This window comes from Bos indicus, chromosome 13 (assembly GCF_029378745.1).
Source record: "Bos indicus isolate NIAB-ARS_2022 breed Sahiwal x Tharparkar chromosome 13, NIAB-ARS_B.indTharparkar_mat_pri_1.0, whole genome shotgun sequence".
NCBI lineage: Eukaryota > Metazoa > Chordata > Mammalia > Artiodactyla > Bovidae > Bos > Bos indicus.
In genome coordinates, this window is record NC_091772.1 from 42,182,650 (window position 1) to 42,194,988 (window position 12,339).

General features: G+C 48.8%; 1 protein-coding gene across 2 annotated transcripts; it reads left to right on the forward strand.

Annotated features, from left to right (window-relative positions):
• Positions 1-312: 312 nt before the first annotated feature.
• On the forward strand, positions 313-9,206 carry LOC109567734 (cystatin-13-like). 2 transcript variants are annotated; one of them, XM_070800648.1, is made up of 4 exons: positions 313-514; positions 1,439-1,758; positions 7,009-7,122; positions 9,034-9,206. In XM_070800648.1, the coding sequence occupies exons 2-4, from the start codon at positions 1,531-1,533 to the stop codon at positions 9,115-9,117; spliced, it is 426 nt and encodes a 141-aa protein (XP_070656749.1). In that variant the 5' UTR covers positions 313-514; positions 1,439-1,530; the 3' UTR covers positions 9,118-9,206. The 2 variants fall into 2 exon arrangements, with proteins under 2 accessions (XP_070656749.1, XP_070656750.1); XM_070800649.1 differs by having other exon boundaries at positions 1,442-1,758.
• The last annotated feature ends 3,133 nt before the right edge of the window (positions 9,207-12,339 follow it).

The following is a 12,339-nucleotide window of genomic DNA, read 5'->3' on the forward strand; positions in this document are numbered from 1 at the left end:
CCCTGAGCCTGGCTGTTTGGCACCTCCTCCTGCCTCTAAGACCAAGGGGTCCCACAATGAGACCCCGACAGAGACTCGCTGAAGGTGGCTTCACTTCCAGCTGCCCATCCAAAGCACAGAGATTTAGAAAGTCCAGAGGCTTGGGACAGGATGGGAACTCAGTACTGGCGGCAGATGCTGTGGGCTCCCCAGTGAGTCTATGGGCTTGAAGGCAGAGGGTCCCTCGTCAGAGGGGCTGGTCATTTGGGCCGCATCAGTGGGGCAGGGCTTAGGTCACAAAGGGGCCACAGAGGTGACCACTGGCAGGGAGGGCAGCTGGGGACAGAAGCATTCGACCTTGGCCCTGACAGACACCCCGAGCAGGCACATGGCTGTGAACTGAGTGGGCCGGAAACGAGCTGGCCACAGGCGGGAGCCACCGTGCTCAGGTCCTGGGGAGGGGGAGAAGCTGCCTGAGGCCGGTGGCCAGCTCAGGGCTCAGCCACAGCATTGTGGAAAGGGCCTTGGTGCTCAGGTGGGTCTGGGGGTAGCCCTGGTGGGCAGGAGACGGCCCCTGGCGGCCGCCCATGTGCCCAGGCACATGGAGCAGGAGAGTCACCCCTGCCCCTCGTGCGTCACACTGAAGCTGCCGTGGAGCAGAGACAGGACAGGAAGGGATAGGTTACCGCCGGCCGGGAGGGTAGGCACCCTGTATCTGTGTGCGTCAGCCTCCCCACAGGTCAGTCTCTGGGAGGCACAGGTTTGGTTGGTGATTCCTGGCAGAGGGCACATGGCAACCCCAGATGGGCAGCTGAACTAAGACCCTGGGAGTATTTGGTGCTGGGTGTCTATACCTAGGCCCCAGGAGTCTCTTGGTTTAGACACCACATCCTCTGTTCAGCCCGGACACTTGGTCCTTACTTCTCTGGGCAAACGCACCCCCCGCCCCCCATGGATTCAGCTTTGGCTCAGGCTGCAGGCTCCTGGTCTGCCCCCGACACCCGAACCTCTGCTTCGGCCTCGAGAGCTACGTCCTATGGGTCCTTGTTGGCTGGAGGGATTCCTCTAAAGCAAAGGCATTTCACAAGTGGCATGCCATCCCTCGTACATGTGGGCGAGACTGAGCCAGACAGCCCTGGGCTAAAGCAGACGCTCAGTCCTGGGACTCTTGCCTCCTGAGTGTAAAGGATATCTCCACGGGGCTCGGAGAGATGGAGACACAATGTGCAGGGCCTTCCACGGGCTGGAGAGACTCACCCCCACTCAGCAGACAGGTCCCAGCACAAATAGGCAGCCATTAGGAAGATCAGGGGTGTGTGTGTGTATGTGTACACAGAGGTGTGTGTCCTTCCAAAAAGGAAGCATCCGTGCTGGGCAAATGGACTGAATTACATGTCTCGCAGGTGGCTTTTTTGGGGGCAGATGATTTTAACAGTTGTTCTCCACTTTCCACCTGCAGCAGCACTGGGAGGGGCCGGTGTGGAGGCAGCAGGGCCCACTAAGCCTTGGCAGGACAGGAGGGACTCAGCCTGAACACCCACTTGAGGAGCCATGGCCAGGATCTGCCCTGGCCTGCTGCTCTGGATGACCGTGGCGGCCCTCGTGTCCAGAGGTGTCCAAGCCTGGGATTCGAAGAAGGTGACGAGGGAATTCCAAGACATCCCAGCCTCCTATGTGTACGTGCAGCAGGCGCTGTGGTTTGCCATGAAGGAGTACAACAAGGCCAGCAAGGACACGTATGTCTACAAGGTGATGAACGTTCTGAGGTCCCAGGAGCAGGTTAGTGGCTCTCGCTTCCCACCCTTTGTCCCTGTGCCCACCTTTGTGGGAGGGCCATTGTCAGCTGAGAGCAGCTGAGAGATACCTGGAGCCAAAATTTATAAACTTTAGGGGTTTGGGGAAGAAAGTTAATTAAGTTTTCTCTTTTATAATTCTGGGGTAAAACATAATATATCCATTCAAATAACTTAAAAGTAGTTATAGTCACATCAGAAAACAGGTAAGAGCACAGAGGGGCTCTTAAAGGGGCCACGTTTGGGATGGTGTGAGCAGATATCATCCACCTGAGTGTTGAAGGGGATGCGTTATAACACAGTGAACAAGCAAACAAACTCCACAGCCAGCTTTCATTGTAAGTAGGAATCAGGGCAGAAGGGAAGATTCCTTTTCTGCCTACTTAGAAATGTGAAAGAATAGGAAACTAGAAAATCACCTTTTGCAACGACCATGGTAATAACAAACTCAGGCAAAGATCAGCAATGGATCTGCCACCCAGGATGGAGAGAAGTAAAGGGAAGGGGCCATAGCTACAGGGATGGCTTGTTAATTAATTACAACCAGAACACGCTGGACAAACTGATACTACGTGCCTCTGATGGGACATCAGTGCAAGGACGTGGCATCACTTGTATACCGTGTTCTGCCCCAGATGTGTGAGGGTGCTCGTGAGGGACAATTAGACAAGTCCATGTTACAGGTGCTGCTTCCCAGGTGGTGTTCATGGTAAAGAACCCCTCTGCCAATGCAGGAGACGTAAGAGATGTGGGTTCAATCCCTGGGTCAGGAAGATCCCCTGGAGGAGGGCATGGCAACCCGTTCCAGTATTCTTGCCTGGAGAATCCCCATGGACAGAGGAGCCTGGCGGGCTACAGTCCATGGTGTTGCAAAGAGTCAGACACAACTGAACTGGCTGAGCACACACACAAGTATATTATGGGGCATTCTCTAAGACCACTTCAAAATATCAGTGCTGTAGATTTCAAGGAAAATAATACCGATGAACCTATTTGCAGGGCAGGAATAGAGACACAGACGTCGAGAATGCACTTGTGGACAGAGAGAGGGAAGGAGAGGGTGGGACAAATTGAGAGAGTAGCACTGATATATACACACTGCCATGTGTAACATAGATAGCTAGTAGGAAGGTGCTGTATAGCACAGGGAGCTCAGCTCGGTGCTCTGTGATGACGTAGGGGGTGGGATGGGGGCGTCAGAGGGGGGTTCAAGAGGGAGGGGATATATGTGTACATATAGCCAGTTCACGATGTTGTGCACCTTGTTGTACAGCAGAACCTAACACAACATTGCAAAGCAATTATACTCCAATTAAAAAATCGATAAAAATTTAAATATCAGTGCTGTGAAAGACAGAGTAGAGCAGGAAATGGATCTCATGAAAGGAAATTTAGGAAGCATGATGATAAAGGCAAGATGTGTTTCTGTGTTGTCTCTTGGATTTAAAATAATACCAGGGACTTCCCTCGTGGTCCAGTGGCTAAGACTCCGTACTCCCACTGCAGGGAACCTGGGTTCATATCCTGGTCAGGGTGCTAGATTTCACATATCACAACCAAGACATGGTACAGCTAAATAAATAAACAAACAATAAAATAATGCCAAAAAGGATGCTCTTAGAGCAGCTGGAGGTTGGAATATGGACTGTGTCTTAGAGGAACCAGCACTGTGTTTCCTGAGAAAGAGTGTTGTCCTGCTGTCTATGCAGGAGCCCAAGGTGGGGTTGTTGGGGTGCAGGAAGCAGTAGTCACGGCGGGCAGAAGGTGATGTGCTGTGGATGATGCTGGCCTGACCCACACCTCTCCTCCACTCAGCCCATCTTCCCTCCAAACTGTACTACCCACCTTCCAGCCACCGCCAACCTGCCTCCCTTTCCAGCTTCCTTACGTGGGCAAAAGTTTCACTGTGTCCTGACCCCCTAAGAGGTGGGGACACCTGGCACCCTGTCCATCTGCACAGGCTGCGGCCCTGGGCTCCCTCTCGTCCTCTCTGTGGTCCCAGTTGTGTGCTTTGTGTTTTTAGGAAGCAACACCTGGGCCAGGAAGTGCGTTCCCCAGTGGGTGGCTGAATTAAAACCCTACATCCCTGGGGGCTCAGATTTAATAGCTGTTCTTAATGAAGTTCCTGCCTTTCCTGGGACTAGTCCATTTTTCTTAATCTGTGCTCTCTGTTTATATAAATAGAAATAGATGGCTCTGCTCTATAGGCTGATATTTAATCTCTTGGGCTTCTCTGGTAGCTCAGTCAGTAAAGAATCCTCCTGCAATGCAAGAGGCCAAGTTTGGATCCCTAGGTCGGGAAGATGCCCTGCAGGAAAGGCATGGCAACCCACTCCAGTATTCTTGTCTGGAGAATCTCATGGACAGAGGAGCCTGGCGGGCTACAGTCCATAGGGTCACAAAGAGTCAGACACAACTTAGTGACTAAACCACCATTTAATAATAAAATAAACCAAAGACCCACATATCTCAAGACTTATATATCATTTCATACTGTTCGCTGGTTCTTTTCATGAATGTCCATTTTATTTCTTAGTTCACTGTCAGCTCTAGAATTCAGATAAGGATACAAAAGAATCAAGTGGAAACAGGTTTAAAAAGAGGCTAGGAGAGAGGTGTTTTAAGTTCACTTGAAAACATATTGAAGAAAGGAGTAAGGAAGAATACACCATCCCCAAGCAAAAGCTAAAAGAAAAATACTGGGTGACAATTCAGATAAAACGTAACAAAATACCCACAGGCCCTATAAATGGAAAATTGCTCTATTCCACTGAATGACTTAAGTTAAAACTACAAAGATATTTATCAGCAGTTGTCACTCACAGCCTGTAGCCAAATCTGGCCCATGGCCCTTCTTAGTACATCCCATGAGACATGAATGAATATAAGAAACAAAAGGAGACTATTTTGTGACATATGAAAATTATATTACACTGAAACGTATGTCCATAAATACAATTTTATTAGGACACTGCCAGGCACACGTTTTGAATGCTGTCTGGGCTGTGTCCATGCTGCAAAGCCTGGAATATTTTCTCTCTGGCCCTTAAAGAAAAAACGGGTAGCTACCAGCTCCAGTTCACAGAGGAGGAAAACAGGCACAGAGACGTTTAGAAACCTGCCAGGGTCACACAGATACTAAGAGAAGAGCCAAGATTTAAACCCAGGCTGTCTACTCTTAATCCACCAATGCTACTGCTTCTGAATGATGCCAGCTGGGCCAAAGATACAACGGTGCAGCCAGCCAGGAGGGCACGGTGTCACAAGAGGCCAGGGGAGTCAGAGAGCCCTGGCCATGGCAGGAGTGAGTGGCTGAATCCACAGCTGGACCCTCATTTGCCTCCCTTTCCTGGACAATCGGGGGCGAAGGTGGGGCTGGGGGTTGGTCAGTGGTTGTTGAGAATGATTTAAGGAAGTCTGTTTTTTTGGTAATTTTCACTTGGAAATTTACTCAAATACAAAGCACTCATTCTCAGTTGGGCATAGATTTTTGCTCTTCAGGGCATTTTTGGCCATAGCCTGAGATGTTTCTGGTCATCACAACTGAAGAGGCTGCTACTGAGATTTGAGGAATGGAGTCCAGGAATGTGGGTCATCACGCCTCAGGCATAGCACGGCCCCCACAGCCAAGAAATTCAAATGCCAACAGCCCCAAATGCCAACAGCACTGGGAAACTTGATATCCAGTCCTGGAAATGGAGAAGGCAATGGCACCCCACTCCAGTACTCTTGCCTGGAAAATCCCATGGACGGAGGAGCCTGGTAGGCTGCAGTCCATGGGGTCGCTAAGAGTCGGACACGACTGAGCGACTTCACTTTCACTTTTCACCTTCATGCATTGGAGAAGGAAATGGCAACCCACTCCAGTGTTCTTGCCTGGAGAATCCCAGGGACAGAGAAGCCTGTTGGCTGCCGTCTATGGGGTCGCACAGAGTTGGACACAACTGAAGCGACTTAGCAACAGCAGCAGTCCTGAAAAATGTGCTTGGGGTACATTTGGAAGTGGTTTTGAAAGTGACCACTGATTTCTTTACATCCCCCACAGACATCGATCCTGGTGGGCACACCTGCAGGTGTCATTTCATACACTTAGTGCATAGCTGAAAATTTTAAAGTATGTTTTATACTCATGAAACCATACTTAGATTTCTGCCTACACCCATTTTGTTCAATGCCCAGGCGACTTTTCCAGAACTTCCAAAATATTTACTCTATTTTCTGAATTATCTCTTATTCTTCTGCACTCAGGTACAGAATCTAACTAACCTGGTCATTCTCTTTAAATATTCTTTCCTTAAAGTCTTATAAACTTTGTTTTCCTTTTCAGATTGTTTTTATGTCCTGGCTATTGTACATAGTGCTGCAGTGGAACATTGGGGTACATGTGTCTTTTTGAATGATGGTTTTCTCAGGATATATGCCCAGGAGTAGGATTGCTGGGCCATATGCAAACTCTATGCTTAGTTTTTTAAAGTCATCTTCATACTAATCTCTATAGTGGTTGTATCAACTTACATTCTCACCAATAGTGTAGAGGGGTTCCCTTTTCTCCACACCCTTTCTAGCATTTTTGTTTGTAGGTTTTTTGATGATGGCTATTCTGACCTGTGCGAGGTGATACTTCATTGTAGTTTTGATTTGCATTTCTCTAATGTATAGTAAGGTCAAGCATCTTTTCATTCTTCAATCATGGGAGTGGACATTTACCATTGCTCATCTGGGTTTCTTTGTGAGGCCTCCTTGAGTACAGGGCTATGGTGGGCTCTGGACAGGGTAGGCAGTGGTGAGGGGAGATGCCTGGAAAGTCAGGAATTTGGGAGGGTGTATGACATGGAATAAGGTGTATATAACTAAAACTGCCAAAGGGAAGCAATATATTCTAAGTGGATTTCACTGAAAATGTTGATTCTTTCCCAAGCTCCAGTGAACAAACCATTAGTTTTCCCAGGAAAATGGTCTTTAGGAAATAGCTTTCTTGATTTATCTCGGTGAGAGCTGTCATTGCTTTAAAATTAAATATCATAATGAAAAAGATCGAGGAACAGAGAGACAGAGAGAACAAGGTAAGGACCACTTCTGCGTTACCCCAAAACTCTGTCCAAAGAAACCATAGGAGGGAGGGAGGTGGGGAGACGTCCTTTGCCCCAAGCAGTCAATGACATGTTTGTTTGTCAGAAATGACAACTGATGCCACATATTCTTTGATGATCTCTAACTTGAAATGATTCACGGACAGGTCACGGATAGTTTGGATTACCTTCTTGAAGTCGAAATTGAGCGGACACAGTGCAAGAAAATTTCAGGGAAAACTGAAAACTGTTCAGCACAAGAGGATCCCCAAATGCAGAAGGTAGGTCCTGAGACAGCCTTCAGCAACCTTGAATTATCTTGCTTGAAATCACTCATTAGCCTCCGGATAGTCTTTCCCATCTCTGCCCTTACAGGGCTCATGCAACTCTTAGAGATTCCCCATTTCAGATCTCCTATAGGTTTTGAGCTTTTCTGTTTTCTTTATTGAGTCTTATAAAAGAAGAAAGGGTAACTATCTGATCTCCTTGGGGAAAGGTTTTAAAACCTGGTATTATTTTAAATAGTTATAGGCCTGGTTCATGGAAGGTAGGAAATTTAAAAATTTTCCAAAGTATTAAGTAGCTGAAAATCAACTACAGAAGAAAAAAACAAAATCAGCTATAACTACCCTTATGGAAAATTTACTGCTGTCAACTTATTGTTATATATCCTAGTTTTTTTTAATATTTTATATTTGTGTTTTGTGTAGTAGGGAATTGCACTGCATACTATTCCATAATTTAGATTTTTACTTAATAATAAAATATAAGAATTTCTGAAACTGTACAGTTATTTGAGGGCAGTGCCACTGCAGACAGAGACTACAGCCATGAAATTAAAAGATGCTTTCTTCTTGGGAGAAAAGTGATGACAAACTTAGTGTTTTAAAAAGCAGAGACATCACTCTGCTAACAAAGGTCCATATAGTCAAAGCTATTGTTTTTCCAGTAGTCATGTACAGATTTGAGAGTTGGACCATAAAGAAGGCCGAAAAAATTGATGTTTTCAAACTGTGGTGCTGCAGAAGACTCTTGAGAGTCCCTTGGACTTCAAGGAGATCCAACCAGCCCATCCTAAAGGAAATCAATTCTGACTATTCATTGGAAGGACTGATGCTGAAGCTGAAACTCCAATACTTTGACTGGCTGAAGTGAAGAACCAACTTATTGGAAAAGACCCTGACACTGGGAAAGATTGAAGATGGGAAGAGAAGGGGACAACAGAGGATGAGATGGTTGGATGGCATCACCGACTCAATGGACATGAGTCTGAGCAAGCTTTGGGAGATAGTGAAGGACAGGGAAGCCTGGGATGCTGCAGTCCATGGGGTCACAAGGGGTCAGACGCAAATTAGAGACTGAACAACTAGAACAACTAATATGTTCCCCAACACTGCCAGGAACCAGCTCAACTCATCCTGATCCCCTGCAACCTGGACGACCCCCAGTCTGGATTCAGTTCCTCCATGGCCAGTTTGGGTTCCTGGTTGCTTGGTCCTTTCTCCCCCTCTACCTGACCCCTTAGTTCTTTGTATCTTACACAACTTCAGTTCTACTGAGCGCCACGTTGATGTAATGGAGGTTTTCTCACTTTATATTTTCATTCTGATTGAATAAAGATTTTAGGCAAGGAGAGGGACAGAGTGATCTCACCCAGGTCAGAAGCTGGGAGCACTGCTCCTTCTTCAGGCCCTGTGTCTCCTCCCAGCTCCACAGCTGCAAGCTTTTCCTGGTGGGACCTGGCCAGATTCTGATCCCCTTTTCAAAGCCTGTAGGACCCCAATTATTCTTGTGGTTCTGCCTCCCCTGGGAAGGACCCGCTGGGCCCTCCATGCAGCACGGGGTCTCCAGGGGCTGCAGGAAGTCTGTGTGGGGTGGTGGCGGGGGAAGTCCAGAGCTGGACAGGAGGATTTCTCCAGGCTAATTCATCCTGGGCTCCAATGCTTGCTCTCCTGGAGCAAAAGGAGCCCTGACTGTGATGGCCTCATATCACAGGGACATGAACCCAAGTGGCACTCATCTCAGTTGTGAAGCTGTCTCCTCAGCCACCAGGTCAACTGTTCAGGGGCCTGTAGGAGCATGACTGGCCCCTCCTTAAGCCAAATCTTGACACCTGGAAATAGGACTTTCTGGTTTTCTTTTTTTTGGAATTTTTCTTGCTTATGAGTTATTATTCTTTTTATCTCTTCCAGGCATTTTATTGCACCTTTATTGTGGCATCCAAACCCTGGAAATTTGAACTCCAGATGCTAAAGAAAGAATGCAGTCCTATCTAATGGTCAGCTAGCCACTCTACAGCTCTCATGTGCATTTCAAGAAGTGAAGATATTTGTAAAACACTTAAATAACACATCTGACCTCTCGACTTCCCTTTTGTGGCCTGCTTGCTTTTTGTGCATTCTCCAGGCGCGAAGGCTATGGATGTGGTGCTGGTAGGGTAGCATCTTTCGCTTGGTCAGTGCATTTACCAGCGGGGACAGTCTGCTCCCAATGAATGGAAGAGAATGTGAACCTGTTACCGTATTTCACCGAGGTCTGGGCACAAATTACTTTCCACTGACAGCTCTTTGGAACTAACAGGAAGCCCCACTTCTCCATTGCTTTAGGTGGGGAGTTTCTGCAAGGCCCTGAGGATGCATTGAGAATGTCTGTCCGCAGATTTCCACGGATTTCCACGGAAAGCTCCCTCCCAGGGCTGCAGAAGGCACAGCGTCATGGCTTCAGCCATAGTTTTAACCCCTCCCGATCCAACCTGGGAGGTAGTTGGGTGATTGGGAGACTTGTGTTTTACTTTCATTTTTGAATTGAGGCAGGGAAATGAGAGTGATGGTGAAGGAAGAGAAAGCTGCATTTGGGCATGTGCCTGTGCATGTATGTGTGTACTCAACTCATATGTGTGCTCGCACAGAGTGGGAGGTATGATCTAATGCCTTATAACTGATCACCCTACCCTTGGTGCCTCAAGCAATTTATCTATTTCGCTGTGGCGTCTGTGGGTCAGGGGTCTGGGGTGGTTTGGCTGGTGTCACCTCTCCTGAGGTCACTCTCAGGCTCTCATGGCATGCCATGGTCTGAAGGTGAGCCTGGCTCTGGGGAGCCCACTCCCGAGGTGCCTTGCCTTGTGGCTACTGGCTGGTGTTGGCAAGTGGTCTCTGCTGTCCTCTGTGAGGGTCTGTCTGCACAGCCGCTGTGTACTGGGTGAGGCGGACGGCTTCCCCCAGACAGAGTGTCTGAAAGTCCGGGTTGGAAGCCATGGCGCTCTTGGTGGCCCAGCGTGGGAGGTAACACAACGTCACCTCTTTGGGTTGTTGGCCACCTTGATTAACTTCAGTTCAGTGTGGGAGAGAGGGCTGCGAGGTGTGGCAACCAGGAGATGCCAACCAGGGGAGGCTCCCGCCGTGTGTGTGTGTGTGTGTGTGTATCTGTCTGTCTGTCTGTCTCTCTGTGTATCTGTGCATAGGGGATGGGCTGAGATGGTGAAGTGAATTAACAAATGAAAAAGAAGCACTTTCCAGAACATAGTGGTGGACACAACAGCCCTGGAGGGCAGGTCAGGGCCAGTCAGGTAAGTGTGAGCAAGCACACAGGAGCAGGTGGGTACCTACCTGACTGCCGGGTGAATCTCCTGGGACTTCTCCTCCTGCAGAACCCACAGTGGGCACCTGTGTGGGGCAGACTGGCCAGTGTGGGATCTGAAGCTCCTGAGAGGAGCCTGCAGCCATTGCAGGACTTGGAAGAGAAACACCTCAGTTCTTTTTTTTAGTAACGTACAGTGTAATTGACATACAACACTGTTAGTTCCAAGTGTAGAACTTACAGTGATGCAATATTTCTCTATGTTACAAAGTGATGGCCATCATAACTCTAGTTACCATCTGTTATCCTCCAAAGGTATTAACAACATTATTGACTGTGTTTCCATGCTGGATGGTTCAGCTTTGTGACTCATTCATACCTAGAGGGTTGTCCCTCTTCATCTGTCATAGCCATTTCACTGCTTGTCAGCATACGTCATTAAGGATTTGGGGGGAAAAAAAGAAAAACTCACAAGCACATTTCCCAGCAGAACATGTTGCTTTCCAGGGCTGACTACAGCAAGAGGAATCCAGAGTCCAAATCCCAGGGTGACTCTAGGCCCCTGGGGGTCTGTGGACCAGGAGGGGAGATGCAGCCTGGGGAGCTGACTGAGGCCAAGGAGGTCCCACAGCTGGTCCTGCCCATCACTTGACAGCCCTGCCCCCACCCCTGTTTCCACGGGTGAGGTCCAGGGAATCTGCAGAGGTAAGGTCTCCACTTGCTTGTTCGTGTTCAATCCTTATTTATTCAACCCCAAATATTCATTGGAAGGACTGGTGCTGAGGCTGACGTACCAATATTTTGGCCACCTGATGTGGAGAGCTGACTCATTGGAAAAGACCCTGATGCTGGGAAAGATTGAGGGCAGGAAGTGAAGGGGGCAATAGAGGATGCAATGGTTGGATGGCATCACCGACTCAGTGGACATGAGTTTCAGCAAACTCCAGGAGATAGGACAGGGAAGAGTGGCATGCTGCAGTCCATGGGGTGACAAAGATTCGGACATGACACTGAGCGACTGAACAACAGCAAGGGCTCTTCCTGGACCCTGACACCTGGGAAAGCTGAGGAAAGTGTCGAAATGTTTCCTGGCAGATGAGAAAGTGGCCACAGAGCAAATCACAGGATCTAGAGGTAACGCATTGGCCATTGATGCTGTATTTCCTTCCATGGCTCTCTCAGGACCCAGCTGTCAGCCTTGGTGATGGCGCCTAGGGCCAGCAGGTTAGCAGCTGGGAAGGCAGAGACCACTCTATAGTCTTGTTTCTGGAGAGGGTGCGCCTGCCTGAGCTGTGGGTGAGGCTTGGGGCCCAGCCACTTCGCCTCTACTCGGGGGATGGGGTTGTTGCCCAGGGAGGGACAGCTGGGCCAGAAACCCACTCCCATGATTCCTCAGCACACAGATTCCGGACGGAGGAAGGGGCCAGGTCGTGCCATCCCAGGCAAGGTGCACAGGGCCAGGGAGGGAGCTCCTCCCGCCACGATGAGTCCCTCCATCCACACCTGGGCTCACGAAGCCAAGCACTCCCAGGGGCCCTCCCTTCTGGACAAGTGGGGCCAGTGGGGCCAGACAAAGCCAGGCCCTGCAGCCCCCTGCGGAGGCAGGACCACTGACACAGCCCCACTCCCGTGGGCTGACAGCAGCAGCGTCGTCCAAGTGGAAACACCGAAGCCCTCAGTACTTATAGTGGGAATTTCTGATAATGTACTTTCACAGCCTTGGGAAATTTCATAGAAATAGCACCTGGAAAAACAGCATATATCAAGAAACTGTGTTGATGATTATTTTCCACGTTTTTCTTAGAATAATAGTCTTGTTACAGACCCCAAGGCCAAACCCAGAAGGGAGTATGATTGGGATCATGAAAGCATGGACCTTGGAACCCTGGGTCAGCGTCAGGCATGAACACTGCCTATGCACT

Excerpts from the sequence above, each read along its gene's own strand:
- LOC109567734 (XM_070800648.1), top strand. The coding sequence starts at position 1,531 with ATGGCCAGGATCTGCCCTGGCCTGCTGCTCTGGATGACCGTGGCGGCC. Across the intron at positions 1,759-7,008 it reads TTCTGAGGTCCCAGGAGCAG|GTCACGGATAGTTTGGATTA; the intron begins GTTAGTGGCTCT and ends ATTCACGGACAG. Across the intron at positions 7,123-9,033 it reads AGGATCCCCAAATGCAGAAG|GCATTTTATTGCACCTTTAT; the intron begins GTAGGTCCTGAG and ends TATCTCTTCCAG.